This window comes from Malania oleifera, chromosome 3, assembly GCF_029873635.1.
Source record: "Malania oleifera isolate guangnan ecotype guangnan chromosome 3, ASM2987363v1, whole genome shotgun sequence".
Taxonomy (NCBI): domain Eukaryota; kingdom Viridiplantae; phylum Streptophyta; class Magnoliopsida; order Santalales; family Ximeniaceae; genus Malania; species Malania oleifera.
This window is the reverse complement of record NC_080419.1, coordinates 117,359,823-117,382,692: the sequence shown is the minus strand read 5'-3', so window position 1 is coordinate 117,382,692 and position 22,870 is coordinate 117,359,823. Positions and strand designations below refer to the sequence as shown.

The 22,870-nt window shown below is 36.0% G+C and overlaps 3 protein-coding genes across 4 annotated transcripts; 2 read left to right on the top strand and 1 right to left on the bottom strand.

The window, feature by feature from the left end:
* Nucleotides 1-968: 968 nt before the first annotated feature.
* On the top strand, nucleotides 969-1,900 carry LOC131152307 (17.3 kDa class II heat shock protein-like). Its single transcript, XM_058104131.1, has one exon. The coding sequence runs from the start codon at nucleotides 1,190-1,192 to the stop codon at nucleotides 1,658-1,660; it is 471 nt and encodes a 156-aa protein (XP_057960114.1). The 5' UTR covers nucleotides 969-1,189; the 3' UTR covers nucleotides 1,661-1,900.
* Nucleotides 1,901-5,948: 4,048 nt separating this feature from the next.
* On the top strand, nucleotides 5,949-6,891 carry LOC131152306 (17.3 kDa class II heat shock protein-like). Its single transcript, XM_058104130.1, has one exon. It carries the CDS (start codon nucleotides 6,191-6,193, stop codon nucleotides 6,662-6,664), a length of 474 nt encoding a protein of 157 aa, XP_057960113.1. The 5' UTR covers nucleotides 5,949-6,190; the 3' UTR covers nucleotides 6,665-6,891.
* Nucleotides 6,892-6,971: 80 nt separating this feature from the next.
* Nucleotides 6,972-20,919, bottom strand: LOC131152305 (25S rRNA (cytosine-C(5))-methyltransferase NSUN5). Of its 2 annotated transcripts, none has more exons than XM_058104128.1 (13): nucleotides 20,578-20,919; nucleotides 20,429-20,487; nucleotides 20,240-20,290; nucleotides 18,781-18,916; nucleotides 18,273-18,358; nucleotides 13,999-14,097; nucleotides 11,826-11,879; nucleotides 9,595-9,739; nucleotides 9,202-9,263; nucleotides 8,494-8,581; nucleotides 7,917-8,003; nucleotides 7,679-7,840; nucleotides 6,972-7,493 (listed from the first exon to the last, which is right to left on the bottom strand). In XM_058104128.1, exons 1-13 carry the CDS (start codon nucleotides 20,807-20,809, stop codon nucleotides 7,228-7,230), a joined length of 1,527 nt encoding a protein of 508 aa, XP_057960111.1. In that variant the 5' UTR covers nucleotides 20,810-20,919; the 3' UTR covers nucleotides 6,972-7,227. The 2 variants fall into 2 exon arrangements, with proteins under 2 accessions (XP_057960111.1, XP_057960112.1); XM_058104129.1 differs by having other exon boundaries at nucleotides 7,917-8,000.
* Nucleotides 20,920-22,870: the final 1,951 nt, after the last annotated feature.

Genomic DNA, 22,870 nt, shown 5'->3' with positions numbered 1-22,870 from the left:
GTTTCTACCGTGGATGTAGACCAATTTTTGGGCCGAGCCACGTAAATATGTTCTTGTGGATTGTAATTGTGTGATTGACATGTTTATACTTTGCTGAATATTATTTGGTGAACATATATTATTCTTGATTAGGCTTAGCATACGCACACACGTCAAAATAAACAGGTTTATGTTTAGGTGTTATTGTGGTCAGCTTGGAATTAATTAAAATCTGAAAATAGAATTAGCAATCAACTGAAATTACACACAACAAATACTTTATCGAAATACCAAAAATATAAGGAAAAAGAAAAAGAGAGAGAGAATTGAAGAAATGAGCTAATTTAGATAGGTTTCGCATGTATGATTCATCTTATTGGATTTAGGGAGTGAACACATCTTCTAGGTGTTGCAAAGGAAGCAAAAACAAAAACAAAAAAATCAAAACACCTACTGGATAGTTGAAAAATAGAATAATTATCCTTATCGCTTCATTTTGAACAGATGGTTTCATTGGATTTCAATCAGAATCTAATGTCTACATGTTGTCTCAAATGCAATCCAAGAGGGGGTTAAATTGAGTTACTTAAATTTTTAGTTTTAATTTTAATTAATTAATTAACATATATAAATAACCAATGCAAATATACATATGATAACGAATGTGCACTTTATTTATGTTTATTTCTCTTAAAAAATACTTTTTAAAAATATATATCTGATAGTGAAATAAATATCCATGATAAAAAATATGCATTGTTATTCTATTCTTTAATTTTATTTAATTTTAATTTTAATAAAAACATATATCTAAAAGGCATCTCATAAGAAAATTGAAACCTTCCCTTTGCAATATACATACAGATATCTTATATCCATATAATATATATATATATATATATAGACAAAGTAAAGATATTTCCACAACATTCTGGAACCTTTACCTAGTGTAATAAAGTATAAATTAATAATATAAAGAAGTCGCAGAACCTCCTGGAAAGTTCCCAAGTCCTCCATCCCCCTCCTCCGTCCTCTTCCCTATAAGAACACATGCACCCCCTTCTCCTCTCCATCCATATTCAATCGCATGAAATCAAGCAATTTCCTTTCTGAGAGATCATTCCCGAGATTTCCCACAACCCAATTTCAGTTCTCTGCACTATCATTTTCAATTCCAACCCAGAGCAGAAGGATTTGAAGAGTTACAAGTATGGATACGAGGATTCTGGGCTTCGACTCGCCTCTGTTTTCCACTCTGCAGCACATTTTGGAAGCCACCGACGACGCCGACAAGTCCTTCAACTCCCCCAGCCGGAAGTACGTCCGGGACGCGAAGGCGATAGCGGCGACGCCGGCGGACGTGAAGGAGTACCCTAACTCGTACGTGTTCGTGGTGGACATGCCGGGGCTGAAGAGCGGCGACATCAAGGTGGAGGTGGAGGACGACAATATGCTGCTCGTAAGCGGCGAGAGGAAGCGGGAGGCAGAGGAGGACGGCGCCAAGTACGTGAGGATGGAGCGCAGGGTGGGCAAGTTCATGAGGAAGTTCTCCCTGCCGGAGAACGCCAACACTGATAAGATTTCGGCGGTGTTCCAGGACGGCGTGTTGACGGTGACGGTGGAGAAGTTGCCGCCGCCGGAGCCCAAGAAACCCAAGACCATCGAGGTGAAGATCGCATGAGATGGAGATCAATGAAAATCTCAGATTGTGGGTCCTTTTCGCAACTATAGTCTATGTTTCGTCTCTGTTACCCCTCTGTTTTCGTTCTGTTTCGTGAATATGGATTGGGTGTGATGTTTGAGTTTCTCTGATGTATTTGGGGTTTTGCTGAATCGACCTGAAACGACCGAGGTGTAAAGTGTCTGTGTTCTTGAAATCGTTGAATAAAATATGTTCAGTGGATACTGAATTTTTAGAGAATTGAGGATGTGTCATCTTCCATCAGTGAAGCTGCAATTAATTTGCCGTGCAGGTCATGTGATTCGTCCATGGAGTTGATTACCATTAGCCGCAACTTTTCCTCTCATATGCAAAGGAAGTTATAATCCAGCAATCAGTGCCAGTAAAATTCTCTATAGAAGTAATTAAATCTAATTTAATAATTAAGGGAGAGATTTACACTAACGTTTTAAATGCTTGGAGTGATTTATGTTTGCATTTTAAACTTTTAGAACAATTCATGTTTAGGTGGAATAATGATAATTATCTAAGGGTCAAATTTCGTCACTATAAAAAAAAGTGATGCAAATAAATTAAGGTAGCTTACACTTAATCCCAATTTTATTATTGCATTCCATCTCTTGAAAGCATTCCATTACTTAAGACATCAAAGTGACTTTTTGGAGTACACCCCAAGTCTTTTAAGTTTGCTTTATTTTCATTCTTTTCAAGTCTTTGAAAGTCGGAAAGCAATATCGTAAGTCATCACCATTTTTATCTCACAACAGTTGGGGCCATTGTAAGAACCGCTTCTAAGAGGTGCACATTTTGCTCTTGACCTTCAATGTTCAAATAATGACAACAATTCATGGCTTAAGTTTTGGCCTACTGTTAGAAAAAAATCACCCGTAGAACATTTGAGGGTCATTAGGAACGGATTTCTCGTCTTCCAAAAGAAAAATGGAGGATATGTTCAACCTACTTTTATAACAAAAGAGTCAGGAAAAACATTTCCACCACCAACAACAGGTTAGTCCTAACTCATCTAAGAAAGCAGAGAAACTAAAGAAGAATGAGGAAAAAACTAACCTCACTAAAGTGTTTTGATATAAATGAGAAGTCAAAACATGTTAGTACTCCGCTTGCTCCTCATTTCAAGTTGAGTACATTTATATCTTTAAAAACTGAAGCTGAACGAGAATACATGTCAAAAGTATCATATTCAAGTGTTGTTGGTAGCTTGATGTATGCCATGGTGTGTATAAGGCTCGATATTTCACAAGTCGTTGGAATTGTAAGCAGGTATATGCATGATCCTAGAAAGGAATATTGGCAAGCTGTGAAATGGATTCTACGATACATTCTGTATAACATAGATGTTGGACTGATATTTGAGCAAGATAAACAAGATGGTCATAGTATTATTGGATTTTGTGATTCTGACTACGCTAGTGATTTGGATAAGTGTTGGTCAACTACTGGTTATGTATTTACTCTTGCAAAAGCACTGGTTAGTTGGAGGTCTACCTTACGGTCAACGGTTGCTTTGTCTACTACAGAGGCAGAGTATGTGGCAGTCACAGAGGCTTTGAAGGAGGCAATTTGGCTTCAAGGAATGATGAAAGAATTGGGAATTTGATAGAAACACATCAAGGTGTATTGTGATAGTCAAAGTGCTATCCATCTAGCAAATAATCAAGTCTACCATTCAAGGAAAAAGCACGTTTGATATCACTTTGTATGAGAAATTATGGAAGAAGGTAGAGTAGTAATCTAGAAGATTCGAACCACTAAGAATCCTACTTATATGATGACAAAAGTCGTGACTACGATCAAGTTTTAACATTGTTTGAACTTGATCAACATTGTTAAAAATTGAACGATTGGCGCTACAAGCGCATCTGAAGATAATATGGAATTCATAAGAGATTTTAAGAGATGGAATTTTGTCAAGGTGGAGATTTATTAAATTATGATTCTTTTCTAGAAACTCACCATTATTGAACTTGAGATTGCTATGGAAGTCTTCAATAGTGGGTTAGTCTTCAATGGTGGGTGATGGATTGTTGTAATAATATTATTCTCTACCCTATATAAACTCACCACTTTCATTTGTAACTTTATCCCCAAAATTGTCTACTTCTCTCTTAAGCACATTCTCTCTTCTCTCTTTGTAATATTTCGACACTAGAGAAATATTAATTGATAGTGTCCGAGGACGTAGGCACAATTAGCCGAACCACGTTAAATTTTGGTGTCCTTCCTTTCATCTATTCAATAGTTAGTTATTGTCAGGTATAGTTATAATAATATATTGTGCTAATTATGTATTCAAAGAAAACTCTGTCTAGAAATATGAGACTTAAGCGGTCCATTGTGACTCCCCACTTTCATGGGAATTTACTTGGTGTATGTTAACACAATCATACACTCTCTATTCACCTGTGTAATAGTAAACTAGGTGAAATAATCCTAAGTTTAACAATAGTTGTAGCCCAAGTTAAAGTCCAAATTAAGTTTAAATTTATTTGCGCGAATAAACTTAAAAACAAAAATTTAAGCATGAAGTCGTTTTTACAAGTACTTCTCCTTGAGCAATAATTTTATAGCTCAACTCACTGCTGCAAGTTTTCATGCCAACGCTAATGATGTTGTCTTATTATTTATAAATTGAATGACTCAATTAACACAAAAATACAATTAATTTGCAAAATAAAGTAAGTAAAAATTTTGAAAATTTATTCAAATAGCTTTAAAAAGATTAATGAGAAAATTTTTTTGTGGAATTTTTATAGGTTTTCTATAAAATTCAGATTAAATAAATAAGCAATCATCATATTACGATTTATAAAAAAAAAAAAATTATGTGTGGATCTTATTTGTATAAAACGTCTATAATGATAAGGTCTTTTTATGTTAATAATACGTAAGGAGAGATTCACACCTCACTATAGTTTACAACTCACTATAATTCCTAAGTTTGAACATACATAATAATTTATTTTATTTTTTTGAGATCTTATAGAATTTTTCGGACCTTCAATGATAAAATTCGTGGTATAAGATATAAGTTTTAAAATTTTATGGTAAAGTTGGTGATTGTTTTAATGTTTCGAAAATTATTATTGGGTTTCAAAGTTAAATTTTCATGTCACATGTAAGAGATAAGAGAGGTACAAAAAACTAAGGGATAGTTAAATTGAAGAATTGTGTCATTTTTTAATAGAAGGTTCGGGTCTATCAAGTTAAATTTTTATATGATATTTTAGAATCTAGTATTAATATAATCTCATCATATGTACTTCAAACACAAGTGCAAATCACATAATCCTTATTAAAAAAAATTGTAAGATTAAAAATTAATAAAAGAAATAATTAATGTTTGATTATAAATTATACCAAGGCACTTGCAAGGGAATAAAAAAGTGAATAAAAAGCCTTTGCATTTTTGTTCTGACCTCCTCAAAAATAGACTCCCACTCCTAACTTAAGAAACTAATACACTATTTTTCTATTTTCTTTTTTTTGTTTTTTTTTTCCGAACTATTAGATAATGGTTTGAGAGAGATATGAGCTTGTTCTATGTTATCAAACATATACACTAATTTTAATGTTGATTTTCAAAGTAAACTCGGATGGACATAACAATAAAATAAAAATTAAATAATACAAAATATTTTAAAAATTAATTTTGTTTTATTTCATCTTGCTCCATGTTGTCATGTATCAAACAAACAATAAATAAAAATAATATCGATGCAATTTCAACAGCTTAGGCTTCCTTCACTTATCTATACGACGATAATAGATGAAGACATCATTGCAGGAGTGGATAGGAATTAATTAGTAGTAGAAGGTATCAATTTCAATATCTGTGTTTGTCTGATCTTATTAATAAAGAATCAAGTTATATATGTGTTAGGCATATGTTCTTTGAAACTAATTTTTAGATATTTTAAGTTTCAATTGAAATGAAATTTTTAGGATAAATCAATGCAATTTAGGAGGAATCAATGAAAGGACATCAATTCAAATCTTAAATTTTCGAAGCATTTCATAATAGATCTAGGTTAATAGAAATACATTTTTTTTTTCTATTGTAATTTTTATTTTTATTTTTTGTACTTTTTTTTTTAATTTCATAATAGATCTAATTTAATATGTAAACTTCATATATAAATTACAACAATTAAATAATTAAAATAAAAATAAAAAATACAAATACAAATTAAATAATTAAGAAAAATAACATTTTATTTATTTAAATTTCGATAAAACCAAAGAAGAGACTTCTTTGCCGCTCATATGGCTTTCTACAACATTCTGGACCCTTGTGGAATTGAAGTCACGGAAGCTCCTGGAAAGTTCCCAAATCCCCCATCACCCTCCAGAGACCTCCTCCTCTGCGCCACTCGCCGCCCACTCCCTATAAAATCTCATCCACCCCTTTCCCCGAATTGCAACAATCAAAGCAATTGTAGAAAAAAAAAAAAAAACGTTTTTGGAATTTCACAACCCAGAAGGGGATTTAGAAGATCGAAGAAGAAAAAGATGGATATGAGGATCATGGGCTTCGACTCGCCTCTGTTCTCCACTCTGCAACACATTCTGGACGGGGCCGACGAGGGGGATAAGTCCTTCAGCGCGCCCACCCAGACCTACGTGCGGGACGCGAAGGCGATGGCGGCGACGCCGGCGGACGTGAAGGAATACCCGAATTCGTATGTGTTCGTGGTGGACATGCCGGGGCTGAAGAGCGGCAACATCAAGGTGCAGGTGGAGGACGACAATGTGCTGCTCATAAGTGGCGAGAGGAAGCGGGAGGCGGAGGAAAAGGACGGTGCCAAGTACGTGAGGATGGAGCGCAGGGTGGGCAAGTTCATGAGGAAGTTCTCCCTGCCGGAGAATGCCAACACTGATGCCATTTCGGCGGTTTGTCAGGACGGCGTGCTGACGGTGACGGTGGAGAAGTTGCCGCCGCCAGAGCCCAAGAAACGCAAGGCCATCGAGGTCAAGGTCGCTTAAGAGGAAGAGATTTCGGATTTTGGGTCTTCAAATCCTGTCGTGTGTCTCTGTTACCCCTGTTTGTTTTCTCCGGTGAGCGGTGATGGTTTGGGTTTGGTAATTGCTGTATTCAGTGTGTTGTTTATGTGTAACTAGCTTCTCATATGGAGCATTGCAGCTGGTGATGAGGTGATTTTCTATGAGTAATTTCAAGTATCAGCAGTAAAAGTTTTTATGTTAACGAAAAATCCAGAAGCCCATTTTTTTTTTTCCATTCCTAACATTTGTTCGTTCTTCTATAGGAAAAAACTGAAAAAACCAGGAACAATGAAATAAATATTACTCTGTTTTATTTCTCTTCAGGGGCAGGAGAATTTTATTCTCACGTCGACAGTTGACGCTTAAAGCAAAACCTAAAACCCAAATTCATTCGACAATGAAAAATGTTGATGAAAATGAGAAGGCTTCTAAAACAGATGCAGAACTTAGGGGATGAAGTTAACATTTGTCAAGAAGTGTCTAACCATCCATCTTTCAATTTAGGGTTTCCCACAAAAAAAAAAAGGGATTAATGATTCATTCCATTATGGAGTGCTATTTCTTCTGCATATGGTTAGCTTCTGCCAATTGAGTTGAGGATACAACAACAGTTTGGACACTTTAGTTGAAAGACGGGGCACGACAAAATTTTGCTTGCTCACAGCTTTCCTTCTGTCAGTGGATTTCTTCACGCTGACAACCTCTAAGGCATTCCCAGCATTCTTCATGGGAAAATCCGTCTTCCGAACGAAAAGAGCAATGAAGAATCCCTCTTTGTCCTCCACTGGGTCTGTCCGAAGTAAATACTCAGCTGAAATGCAAAAAAACACACTCAAATCCACAGCTCTGATTAGCAATCTGCATGTTTATTGTATCCAATACTAAAATCAAGGTCGGTTAAAGTCATTTCCAAGTGTAAACGCAAGCTAATATACCAAACAAATCATATACATACAGCCTGTTCAGAACAAATACTGTATAGAATACAGCACTTACAGCCTTCAAGAACAGGGAGACCACGCCGGGGCCATCCGGGAAAGGGCATTCCCAATTGGAAACCATGGGATGCAGCAATGGGCAAAACCGATTTTATGACATCTTCATTCTCAGTTTGGTGGATGGAGCAAGTGCTGTAGACAACTCTCTCGACTGCAGGAACTGCAATGGAGACGATATTTCAGCCATTTTGAGCAAAGGCATTAGGAGGAGTATCTGAGAGGAAACACAAACTTACAAGATAATGCATGTGCCAGTGTCTTCTTTTGAAATGCCGCAAGCTTCTTGAGCCTATCTGTTCCGGCAATGCCAGCAGACTGGCCTGCTTAATTTCAAGGAAGAGAATTGGTTTTAATTAATAGCGAAGTCGGTTGTACAGAACCAATTTGCATGTGTATAAATAACCATTTGTGCCAGCTTTTGCCGTACGCACTACCTACATTGCATTCGTGTTGTTTTCAAACTTGCAAAGGAGAGTGCTGCAAGCACAAACTGCAATGCACTCTCATTATACATTTAAAATTGCACTTCAGAAAATAATTTAAGAAATATAAGATGCCCTTGCTAATATGAAACGGATTACCAAAAATAAAGAAGTTGGAAAAAAAAAAAATCAGCATTAACTAACATTAGTAAGAGCAATATTTTCCAACATAGCAATTTAATTTTCTTTAGAATTGCTATTACGGTTCCAAGAAGTATGTTTATACAGAAGAATTGAAATGTCGTTCTAGCATGCAAAAGCTATTTACTGATCTAGAACATTTTATCAAATACGATTATATCACTTCAAAGGAGGAAGCTATAATGGTTACCAGCCGCATAAGAGGGAAGCAAATGGTCGAGTCTTTCTGCAGCAGTGCCAGAACCAGAGCAGGAAGGATCTAAGAGAATAGCACGAACCTGTGGAAGCAAACTTAATAGAGAGAAAATAGATATGCACTGTAATATAATCGGGTAAATGTAATCCTTCGTATTTTCTTCTGGACACAAGAAACCAATCTTTGGACACACAAAAAAGAACTGCGTTTAACCATGAAGCAGAATGCCATTGAATAATTGGACAAGGTTCAAATCTTCAGCAGCAGCAACTACCAAGGACTGCAAAACCGAATACCCCATCAAGGAATGATTTTGTGTGCAGAGGGAGGGGGGGAATGGTTGATCAGATCAGATAACCCAGCAAAACATATTGATGCTTGCTCATAACTCCACCTAGTTGATTCACCATCACCACCAACAACCCCCCCCCCCCCCTCCCCCCAACACGACCCATCAACCCACCCCAAAAAAATAAAAAGGAAATAAACTTATTTGTCCAAAATAAAAATGATTCCGTAAACAAATCATTCAACATTTACAGAAAATAGCTGAAAAGTAAACTTTCAATGAAATGAAAAACTTAAAAATATATATAAATAAAAGTAAACCCTAACAAGTTTAGCAGTTGATTATAATGATAAATATGGCCATATAATAACCTAAAGACTCTCTTATGATGAAGGTGCGGTAAAAAACTATACCTTTGAGTACAAAGGGTCCTCTGGGTTTAAGTTCAAGAAGTCTCCGTGCAAAATGACCACATCTAAAAGCCAGGTTAAGTTCATTAACATCTATTGTGTACCATGGCAGTGCAGACAAGCTAATGAGCAATGTGTTACTGTTCCACAAACTGTGTCCAAAAGGCAAAGATAAGTTGGGAGAAATTTTTGAGTAGAAATCTAACTGTGACACACAGTTGAACACCATACATATTGGAGCACCTTTTGTACCATATGAACAAGAATGAAGAATCTCAAGCTAAATTAAGATTGCTGAGCATTCCACAATCATGAACACATGACATAAGATGAAGCATAACAAGTATGATGGAGGCAGATTGTATTGTCTAGATCAGAAAGACACTAAAAGGATACTGTCAGCCCCAGAAAGTTGAACAGTGTCATCTAAACGCTTAACCCTTTCCTTGTTTAATTCACATGCTATAATCTTTCCTTTTCCTTCCATAAGAGCAGCAAGGTGTGCAGTTTTGTTTCCTGGAGCAGCACATGCATCAAGAACCTTTACAGAAAAGTAGATCAAGCCAGGGTTAAGCAATTATAATTCATAAAGGATAAATAACTCATGAGGAAATAACAAAGTTATCCCAGCCTCCAATACAAATACCAAACCATCTTCCTTCTTTTTGATAATTTGGATTGTGCAGCATTATTTTATGATGATAAATAAGTTAGGTTTACAAAAATGCATGCAATGTTAAATATCAAAGAATCATGATACAGGCATGGTTTAGGCAGAATCAAATTTGGTTTAGACCAAGTCATATTGTGGACAATCGTCATAATTTGTAAATTCTTTTCTATCCCTAATTCTGGATACCATGACGGAATTAGACATCACAGTGCAGTATTTAGACATCACAGTGCAGTATTAGACCATATCTAAGTACGCCTTCCTTCCACCCATCTTGTCCATGCTGCTTCTGAATTCACAATTCACAAGTGCACCGTAAGCCCACTGACCTGCGCCGTAAAACTTTCTGACCACTTAAACCTTCCACAAGAACTTCCCTTCTAACTTTGATGAGTACAATAAAACATCCAGAGTCACATCTCTAGTTCATCCATCAGGCTTTCGTTGCATAGATAATTGACCCATAATGAGAATAATGTTATTAGAGAGCTTCTAACTATCAAAGCATTAATATGCTGGTTCTCATTTGGTTAATTCGTACTTCTTCAGTTTCCTTATTTTCATGAGGAAATTCTTCCTTAGTGCTGTTTTTCCCACAATCCAGCATTTTTCATCTGTTGTTTTGAATTTAAGTATCAATTTTTTTTTTCTTCTTTATTCATCAAAGACAGGCTAAAGTAAATTACTTCATTGACTGCATTAAAAATATATACAGCAGATAAAAGCATGGATAGTTAGGAGTATTACATGTTTTTAATTAGATAAAAATCAAATTTCAACACTCATTTTCTCTCTCTCCTGATTTGGAATTTGAGTTCAACAAGAACTCTCTCCAAAATGGGGCTCAAAATTGAAGGAGATCAACAAACTTTTTTCTCTCTGGTGAACACGCACCTTCTCTCTAATCATTAAGCCAAATATAATCACACTTTCTATTCTTACTCCATGTCAAAGCAAAGTCAGATTTATCGCAAAGTGCTAAGTTTTTATATTATATCACCAATACAGAAGTGTCAAATGTATATCCTATAGTAATAATAACAATAATTATTAGTATTATTATTATTATTATATTAATAACAATAATAAAAATAATAAATCCAAAGTAAAAATGCGATGCAGTCTTGATGGTCTAACACTTGTTACAAAATGATGGCATGGAGTTAATAGTAACAATAAGTTCTCATTAAAAAAATGCTAATGACGTCTACCAAGACTCAATTTGTGAATAATCAGACATTGTTACAAAGGATGACAACAGAGTTACTAAATTTAGATTATATGTATTTTTGTTGTTAATATGCAATTCTGAGGCACTGAACATGGCTCATACCATAAAATGACCCAGTGTAGTTAGTATAAAGACTTAGTTGAGTCGAAATACATCTTTTGAAATCATTTAAGAGGCAAGTGAAAAACATTTGTCTACCCTAAACATTATTTTGGTTGAAGGAATTTGGTACAACCAAAGATTCAGGACTTCTCAAGTCTAAAATTGTCCTCAACAAGCTAAGAATCATATCATTTATTTTAAGTATGTGTTTGGGAATTCAGATTTTTTGGGCCTTGAATTTGGATTTATGTGGATTTGGACAAAATGCAACACAAAATTGTATTTTGTCAAAATCCTTGCAATTCCAAACCAAAGGCCCAAAACCCGTACTCCTAAAGACAACCTAAGAGTTTGATGTCCACTGTATATCCAAATGTAAATGTGAACTCAACTGACAATAAACAGAAGCAATTTAGTGATAGACAAAACAATAGTAGACGCACTAGAAATATTCACAAGAAATTAAGATTCAGTTTAGTTAAGGGTTTGATGTACATCGAAAATGTAAATTTAATGAACAATTGACATGACCAAGCTATTGATAGAAGAAGCAATAGCAGAGCCATAAAATTACCCCACCAGTAAAAAAATAACAATATTAGTTACATGAGCACAACTTACCTCCCACCCAGGTTTGGGCCCCAGGGCTACTGCCACCATGGAGCTTGCCTTGCCCTGTGGAAGCAAAACAAAATTCATAATATAGATCAGAAGTGAAAAATGTAATTGAGAATATCACAATACTCTTAAATAAGAAGAGTTATGACAACTACTATTCCAAGAGTCCAAATCAAGTTGAGCACGTCCAAACTTGTTGACTCTATGAGTCCTTCCCGTTTTGATAATGACAAATCTAATAGTTCTCACCTGTGCACTGAGCTTATGAACAGGAACTTACTCTTAGCATGCACGGATGGTAAGAGTGCAAGGAAGCCATAAGGACTACAATGATCACATCAACTATGGCATTGGAAGGACAAGACGCCGAAGAACCATATGGAGATGAAGACAATTTATTTATTTTTTAATTCATTTTGGGTCTGTAATATTATTAATTCCAAAGGTCTGTAATAATCGGTGCATATCATGCATGTAGGAACAATAAAGCTCAAATGACTTAGGCCTCATAACAAAGTCCCTCATATCTTAGAAGTAATAATCATGTGAATACAGATGACTTCAAAAGGGAATTAGAACTTAAATGCACAATCTTTGTGTGCTCGGTCGACCGAACCAGAACACACATAGACCTTCGGTCGACCGAACCTCCCCAGGGTCAACAGTTGACCATTTGGTCGACCAAGTTTGAAATGAACTTCAACGCTCTGGTCGACCAATCTGGCACGTGGGAAATCCCAACACTCTGGTCGACCAAACCTATAAAATTTGGTCAACCGAACTTAACCTGGTCGACCGAACTTCAAAGGTCCAAAACGCCTCAAATCTGGTCGGCCAAAACCTCAGTTCAAAAATGCCGTGGTCGACCGAACTAAGCAATCTGGTCGACCGAAACTCTCGGGTTGGCCTAATTTTTACCGAAGTTAATTAGGGTTAAATAGTGTTAATTTTTTAAAACTCAATTAAAACAATTTTATTAATTCTCTTGGTGACCCCAACGGTTATAATTTTAGTCAGGTCTATAAATATGAGTTCATTTGTACAATTAAGACAAGATTAGCATTATGATTAGCATTGAAACTCTTTGAAATTTTTCAAAGTTCAAAAAGCCTATACCCTCACATACTACTATTCCTTTGCTAAATCAAATCTTGTGAGAGTACCTTGAGTGATTATACTTTATTCCCATTTGCTAGAAACTCTCATTGTGCTCATTGTTTGTTTGATTTTTGAATTAAGAGTTGAGCATAGGTTTTCCCCCGATTTAATCTAATAAATCTATTATGTGGGAAACCTTAAAGCTTGTGGGTCTTGACATTCGAATTGCAAGACACCTTAGCTAGTGTTTTTTGAGTGTGCGAAAATCTTTTCACAAACTTATTTTTTTCCCGAATATCTCGTGTTTGAATATTGAGAAAATATTTTTTAGACATTTTGATTACACTTGGTGAAAATCTTTGAAACCCTAAATTGTTATTGAGATTTACATCTATACATTGTTTTAAATATTAGTTTGTTAATACACTCTTGTGCTTGATTGAATATAGACATTATATTGAGTGCTGATTGCACACATATAACACTGAGCTCATAGTTCTTATATTATTGATGTGCATTGATTGGTACTGGTACAAATATGCGTATTAGAGAAGCATATATTTTGTACACATCTTGTATTGTGAATTAGTTGTATTCCAGGCGTGGCCTAAAGAGGCGTTAATCCAGTCCAGAAGGATTGGTTGTAAAAGTTTAGGTCAGCCCTATGTTAATTTGACCTGATTGTATTAGGTGTCGCTTCACTTGTTAAGTGAGCCGTAGTGGAATCTTTGTGCTTGTAAGCCAAGGCGAGGACGTAGGCAGCATTGGCTGAACCCCGATAACATATTTTTTGTCAGCTCTCTGTTTAATTTCCGCACATGTATGCTAGTACTTGAACTGCTGTGAATGTTTTAATTGCTTTAAATATTTGCATACATACTTGCTTGGGAATTGAGTTTATTTTAAAAAGACCCTAGGTTGTGTAATACTGTTGCTGGATTAGTTGAACCTAGGGGAGAAATTTTTTAAATCTCCAATTCATCCCTCCCCCCCTTTGGGATTGCACCAAAGTAAATAAAACTGAACTAAAGAATAATAAATTTAAAAAGGAAAAAATAAAAAATAAAAAAGATCTTACCTGCATAAAGATGCTTCCATTTATGACCAGAGGATGATCGTGCAAATCAATACCTGGTGGGAGTATCAACAAGTCAGGAACCATGTCGTCCTTTTGAACCTATTCAACATACAATATAGTCCCATGAAATCTGTCCAGAAAATGAAAGAATGACATATCATGTTCAAGGAAGAATAAAAAGGTTCACAAGAACACTAAGCTCACTTGATGTTTTTCTTTCAATCAATAAAGAAAAATTGATTAGAACACAAAAACGAAGGTCAAGCCCCATATGTTCATGAATACATAGGAAATGCTAGGGAAAATAATTCTTATCTGTAAACTAAAACAACAACCAAAAGTTTAAGTCCCACTAGGTGGGGTCAGGTATACGAATCTTCTTCCGCCATCCCACACAATCTAGGGGCAATATACTCCAAAAGTTGAAGTGCTGTCAAATCCTTACTATTTCGGTCCAAGTTCTTCAAAGTCTCTACCTCTCCTTAGTGCCACTAACAACAACTAACTTGCTCCTCACTGATGCGTTATTTGGCCAACGTTGCAAGTGTCCAAACCATCTTGACTACTCTTCCCATATCTTCTACAGTTTAGTTTTGGCTTAGATGTGTTGATTCTTTGATATATATTTTAGAATTACACCACTCATCCACCTTGGCATATCATTTCTACAAACTTAATTGTACAAATTTGACAAGGTGAAAAATATGATTACCAGCATCAAAACAATCAACTCGATGCATGCACTACAACTCAAATGTTCAAAAATGGCAAGAGAAATGAAGCTGGCATTTTTTTCTGCAATTTCAAGATGGGACCAAATCATAATGCATACGGCTTAGACATACATTGCATCATAGTTTCCGGAATCCCTACACCCAAGTTCACACCTTGACCTGGGGTCATGTTCCCAATTCATGGTGCCTTTTGCACTCTAGGGTTGCAATTATATGCAATCCAAATTACCAAAAGTATACAAAATTGAAATACAAATAGCTATTTTTTTATCAAAAAATCACAAAATATTGGTAGCAAAGAAATAGAGAAAGCAAGCAATCTCATTATATTTAGTTAGCACAATCTTCCCTAATGCCACCTTGAATGTCTAGTAAGAAACCCTAGACCAAGCTTCAAAGCACACAACAATCTGAAACAGCAAATGAACTAAGTCTACCATGTACAAATACCTAGGGGTGGCAAAACAGGTCAAAATCCAACGGGTGACCCGTGACCTATCCATTTAAACCGGGTTAGGGTTTAATACAAGTCAACATGTTTATAAATGGGTCAACACAGACCCGACCCGTTTACTAAACAGGCTATCTAGGTTCAGGTCGGGTCACCCGCCAGGTGACTTGTTTATTTGACTATATATACACATTTCAAAACTAGCCCTAATTTATGCCACCCACCCCAGCGATAAAGATTGATTCAGAGTGTGAGACTGCAAGGATGAGTGTAAATGACTGCGACGGTGAGGATGATGAGGAAGACCACTTTGATCTTTGCCAGAGTTCGGCATGAGAGAGAGGGGAAGCGAGGCCAAAACTAGAGAAGAAACAAAAAGTGAAGAGTGGAGCAAGGCATCACAGGCTGCTTCCTTCGTCCGCTTCATCAGAGCCCTAGCATACGCGCGACCCCTATCGAAGCTCTCTCCTAGCTTCCCACTACTCCCAACCTTCTTCGTCTTGTTCATCGGACATCTCAGGCTTCATCGGAGCCCTAGCAAACTCCACTGTTACCTCTCTCCCAACCCTCTTCGTCTTGTTCGCAAGACATCTCAGGCTTGCGGGAGGACAATCTTGGCTAGGCTCGAAGCCTCTTCTTTGTTGAAGCATCCTATTTCATACCAAAGGGTCAAATCGAAGCTCTTCTCGAATTCTCTCTTGATTTTGATGGGTCGAAATATTTGGCTCTTCTACGATTCTCTCTTGAAGCTATTTTTAAAATGTTATAAAATTTTTAAAAATTTTTAAAATAAATAAATTATATTTTTTAAACGGGTGACCCGTTTATTAAACGGGCGACCCGTTTATTAAACGGGCGGGTTAGGGTTTGCATAGTAATGACCCATTAATAAATGGGTCAAACCGAACCTGAACTCGTTTAACCCTGGCCCGTTTATGACCCACCCGACCCGGCCCGTGAACCTATTTTGCCACCCTTACAAATACCAAGCCATGCGGCATACCCTGTTCCCACTTTTGTATCATGACAAATATAAAGCATAAGCATACTCAGACTGCAAAAGCAAAGAGAGCTCACAATCAGTCACAAAATGCACAAGAAGCAATCTTCCTTGCTCCTGTAGTAGGGTAGGCTTAATTGTTTGTCTGACAAGGACAGTGACTATGGAAATAACTCACTCGAATGTCATGCATAAAGAGAGATCAATATTCAACTGAGGCTAGGCACGATGAGATACCAAAGGATACAGCAAAGGACAAATGATAAATAGGCTACAGGCAATCAACTTGCAGTGTGTCTACTATTTGGCTCAGCATTTCATCAAAATCTTAGGTTCGTCAATGGTCGGAAGGTCTGAGAATACATATGACATGCATCTAAATGCATAATTAGTACTGCTATTGTCTCTACCACAGTAGTACATAACTCTGATAGTTCAGAGAGCTATCAGCTCGACTATGGACATGTTGTACTGATGGCAAAGAAACCCTAGAGAAGAAGGAAGCTTTGTTGCCACCCCACCCCCAAAAAGCATCCAATGCAAATCAGCTTTTCATTCCTTTGCTTCATTCTGGCACACACTTTAGGGACCAGACCAAATAGTCATAACCAATTGCAAAGAGGTCAAATAAGATTCTGACCCAACAGGGATAGCACTGTGACATATCTATGGCCATGTCACCTATGAGCTATGAGTAGAACAACCAACTTAATTAGGCAAGAAAGGATAGTACCAATGCTACTGCTGACGAGGCTGCGAAGCATCTATCTAGGAGGGGCACATAATCGCTGAAAGGTCGCTGACCTGCTGCACTACCCAGGCCACAAGGTCAGTCATGCTTTATTGGGATGGTTCACAAATTAAGAACTCAGCAATTGGAGTACCTCTTCATAGCAAAAACCAACTAAAAGAGATGTACTGTCGAAGAGAGCGTTGCTCGGCATACTGCTCCTGTTTTTGACACTTTTAGGCCTCTGGCAAGTCAGGGGTTGACATGAGACCACCTGATTGCACCCAAGAAGCAGGCAAACAAGCAGTGATGCTCATGCTTCTTGAGAGTTGAGAAATAGACTGGAACCCCACTCTCAATATTCCTTCTTCACCTTTTCAAACTGCCCTTACTAAAGAAGAGGATATGCCTCTTGCTGGTAATGAATTGAGCAGCAGCAAGAAGATCTACTTCATTGTGATTGGATCTGTTTCAGTAGAAAAATTCTGTTTATCAAGAGCATGGAGTAGCAATTCGCCTTCTTCCAATAGTAGTTCTCTCTCCCTTCATCCAATTCAATGTCTTGGTTGGTCTGGTCCTTGGGACTTCGAAAAACTTTCTTCCTTACCAACTAGAGTCAAGGAAAAATCAGTTGGCCAGTTTTTCTATCAACCATCATAATCTGAGAATACGCAAGGACCTGTTACCCAGCAGGGTCAGACCTCTCACTCACTGATTCAATCACAAGCTCACAGCTGATACACGTTTAATCACAAACCAAAGAGAGTCAGAAAAAGCCATCAAGGACCTAAAGCAGGCAGTTACAAATGAGTGATGACCCTGTATTGCAGTTTCCAGATCAACTAAGTCATTTGTTGTACACATGGATGCATCAAAATATGCCTTGGATAGCGAGCTAGTACAATAAGGTAACCTGGTCGCATGTGAGAACCATGTTTTATGTGGCTATAGATCACATAGAAAATGTTAAATCCTAAAAACCGAACAGTACTGATCAGAAATTTTGAGAATCAAGCCAACGTGTGCACTTTTGCCTCCTAAATTCACCAAAATTCAATGGCAGCAAACTACATAGCTAGGTCCAATGACTGGAACATTTCAATATAGATTACGTTTAAACTAAACCAATTTGTCAATAATGTACCACATTCATCTCATTCCAAAATATATTTATATATATATGCTCGAAAAAATAATAATAATAATTATGCCTTCTAACATTCTAACGTTTATGACACACACACATATACACATGTATATGTCTTTAGGCAGGCCCCAAGCCAAAGCTAATCTATATTCAGTACAATAAGACAATTGAATGTTACTCTATTAACATTAATATATGTCCACATTAAATACCTTGTGTTCTTTCCCTAATTCACGTAAGGCAGACTCAACATCTAATTTCAGAGTATTTACACGAACATAACGAGGTCTTGAACCATCTGCAAACAGAAATTAGCAATAACAGTTTAAAAAAAATGTTATAACGAGGACCGTAATATTAGTTATAACAAATTTCAGCAGCATAATGACTTCATCGGAATTGCATGATTGGATCAACAGTTTTCCTTTGTTTTCCGTTGTTGGTCAGCAGAATAGCAGACACAATGCTTATGTCTCAATTATACCACAACCCAAGTTAAATGGAAGCTTCCTTTTCCTCTTGGTGGGTAATGTCCTAGCAACAGAAAAAATTAATTGTCTTTTGTATCAATCAAGCCCAACCTCATACTCTAAAGCTAAGCACTATCCAGCTCCAAAAGTGCAGAATATAATTGTCATCGGAAAAAAAAAAAGGGCAGGGGCGGGAGCGGGGGCGGGACAGAGTCTATGATCTAGAAGAGAAAGCAATATGAACAGAGACCAGGAAAACGGCAAGAAGCCATCAAGTCTTCAACCCGTTTAACACTTTTGCTCACTAAAAGACGAGCCAGAGCTATCTGTAGAGCATCTTTCCTGAGCATGAGAAATTCTTCTGGGTCACCAATCAATGAAATTTCCTAGAAGAAAAGGTGTTCCAATCAAAAAATGACCAAATCAGCAAATATTCAAAGTGATATCAAAGTTAAGAGATGAAAGGGGGTTTGGTAAAATTAAGTGTTGAACACTGAATTCAAATCTGATTTTTTGAACCAATTCCAAATTGAACTTGAACCCATCAGTAAATCTAAATACTAAATTATTTTAACTTCTAAATTTATGTTGTTTTTCAATTTTAACCTTCTCAACTTTCAAAAGTGTCAATATGTATTATTTAACAAGCAATTACATATAAATCAAAGTTTTTAATTTAATAAAAATGATTTTTTTTGGTCGTATATTAAATTAATAATTCTAAATAGAAATAATTTAATTTATTGTAGACAAAAAAAGATAATTATTATTTTAATTTTTTAGCCAGTTGGGTTTCCCACTTATCAAGTCAAACAAGTTTCCATGTCTAAATGTTTGGCTTGGTTAGACAAATTTTAAGAAAATTCAGAACACCTTCCAAACACTCTGATGTTGATTTAAAAATAACCTCTATTCAAGGTCACTCAAATCAAATAAACGCACCCTAAAGTTATATTGTAGTATTGTACTTGTTATTTAATGACTTCCATGTTGCATTCCCATTATTTAAATTTCATTATGATTATTAAGCAAACCCTCAAGATATTTACAGCATTCAGCCAAAATTAAGCAGTGCAATCCTATTGAAAAAAACCACTGCATACAAAGGTTCTAAGGTTTAGGTCCAATGATTGCAAATATGTTAGAATGAACCAGCAGCATGCTATGTGTTTTCATGTCTATTTTCAGAAGACAAGAGTCGCCAATCTTTTTTTTTTTTTTTCTTTTCATCCTTAACATATAGGAGTCTGTTGAATTAACTATACGTTTGGTATATAGAGAAGGAATGAAATTGAATTTATCATTTAATTTCATCATGTTTCCACTTTCCCATTCATATTTTCATTCCATTCCTTTCCTACTCTCATTCTATCCGCAAACCAAACATGGTGTAAATTCTAAGCAAAGCAGGTACACTACAGCTGCCAGCTGGTGTAAATTTAACCCACCAAATGTACTTTTTTTTTCTTGAGACGGTATTCTCTCATCCTCGTGTGCCCACCCACCAGTGTCTACCATTTGTTCAAATTCCAATAGTGCAGTTAACTTTGTAAAGATTGTATAGCATGCTTCCTACACTAACCCTTCCTCTACTTTATCCCAAAGAATTCTTACTTAGCGGGTTCATTAATATTCAAAACAGTACCAAACACAAACAACGTCGGCATCTAATGGGGAAAAAGTCGGAGCTGCGTAAACAGCGAACTAACCTGGCCAAAAAGAATGTCATAGGTGATAATGTACATCAGTTCCTTTTCCCTCTGCAACATCAACAGCAAACATAACATTGCAGAACCATCAAAGACGGACCAGAGAAATCATTATAAAACACCATAGAATACAAATTAAACTACGCTTCTCTCACAATAAACTAAAGATTTTCATACGGGTTTTCATACCTTCCACTTCCCATTCAACACATTGGCATACTCCAAGACATCCTTAATGATAAAAAAATCTGAAAACAATCAAATAAAAAGAAAATCAATTGCCAAGCTTCAGCAGACTCATAAACACGCGCTACGACGCAAGGGTGCTGCAAACTTACGCTTGAGGGTTTGGCAGACAAGGGCGAAGGTGGCCTTTTTGTTTCTGACGGAGGGGCTATAGACTAGGGATTTGATGGAACCGACGGCCCGGCGCCGAGCGTCTCCTTGGAGAACGCGCTTCAACACCTTCGCCGCCTCTCTGCGGGCGAAAAAGGCCGAGCGTTCGGCGTTGCTCAGCCGCCGACCGCCGGCCTTCTGGGCGGCTCCGGTTCTGCGTGCAGAACGCCCCATTGCCCACGGTCGCAGGCAGCAGCAGAACGGTGGCAGCACGGAGAGGAAGAGTCGAGGAAATTTGGGGGCGACGGTGACGGGTCGGGTGGGCAGATTCGGACTTGAGCAGTCAGGGTGTAATTGAGAATCTTGAGATCATGGTTTTAAATGCGGACCGGTCCGAACGAGAAGTTAAACCCACTATCGAACCGGTGATATTAAAATACATAATAAATTCGAAAAATATTAATTTAAATCATAATTAGAACTAAAGCCAAAACGAGTTAATAATAACGATCTAAATAAAATTCTAACTATTTATATATTTTTAAATTTAAAAATAATATTATAGTTTAATCAAAATAAACTTAAATATTACTACCTATCTCTTTAATAAATAATTAAAATTAACTTATATAAAATAGTTCTATAAAATATCTTACATTGCGTAAAAAAAAAATTATAAAAAAAAAACTAATGCTGCGTTTGGGAGCATAGATTTCAGATCCTAAATTTGAATTTGAATGGATTTAAACAAATTTTAATATAAGTTTATATTACATCTTATTTAAATGCAATACAAATCCAAATTCAAGTCATCTTCAAACCTAGACTTAAGAAATATGAGTAACTGACAGGAATGATATATTCTCAAGAGGGGGTGAATTGGGTTTTAAAACTTTTTGGGTAAATTAAATTTACGTCGATTCACCACAAATCATATTTTATTCAAAATATAAGCATGTATGTAAAATAATTAAACAATGAATATAAACATATACATGTAGAACATATCCCATTTAAATTAAATGTTACAAAATAATTATAATAATAAATAAACAAACATACACGTGCGAAAATTAAAGTGCAAAAATTAAATGAGATAGAGAGACACACACAAGATTCACCATATGTTCAGTTAACCAGGCAGAGAGATGCCGTTTATAATATCTCCTTATAAGGCGGAGTCTCCCTAACTCACTTACCGAACGAAGCCAAACTAGTACAAATAATATTTTTTATACAAAATAAATACTTCTCAAATAAGCTGAGCTGTACACATTGAAATACTATATCCACTCTCATATGATATTAAAAATGAAGCTCAGTATAGTATTTGAATTTCTCTCAAAAAATATTTTTCATTTAAACAGTGAGAGTATGGAAAATAATTTTTCTTTATAAAACAATTACCTTTAAAAAACAATCTAGTCATTCAAGCAAAAGCATGTATAATTGAATAATATAAGCTCAAGGCTTTTCTCAATAAGTTTCTTAAGCAAATATTTATTAATGAAAATATGTTCAAAGCTATCTTGAATATCCCCCAAAAATTTCTCCCAAAAATATAATCAATTATAAGAATAGGAGAAATTAGGGTTCTTCAAATGATTGACCTTATAAAAATCAAATAGCAAGAAGACTTTCCAAGCAATATATATAATAGAGAATATATGCTCAAGTTCAAGTCTCTTGTATAACAAAAAGTTTTCTCCAAAGATAATTTTTCATAAGAAAAGAGTAGGAGAATTTGATATTTGAAAAACACCAATAAAAAGAAAATGCCTTCAAGCAATATGAACGATATAAGCTCAAACCTCTTCAAATAAAAACCCCACAAAAATATTTTCTCCAAAAAATGATTTTCAAGAAGAGTGTAGAAGAAAGTAAGAATTTAAAGCTCAAAATGAGTATAAAAATGGGTGGGAATAAAAAATATGAGCATGTATACTCCCAATAATTTTCCCAACATTTTCAAGTGTATTAAGCTTGTATTTATAGGCAAAACTCATTTCTAACCGTTTTATGACCGTTAGAGGGAAGAAATGATATTATATTTTGAAAAGTAGTCGTTTTCTAGTCGTTGGAATCAATACCTGACACGACTGGTTGACTAGTGCTATGGGCTAAGAAAATATTTAGCTACTGCCTGAGTTGGTCAACTAGTTCCCTGCATTGGTCGATTAGTCCCCTGTTTTTGTACGGACACCCTTTAGTTTTTTCGATACTTCAAATTGAATGTTCTTGATATCAACAAAAATTTAAGAAAAAATCTCACAACTTTCATGTTGAACACTTTTT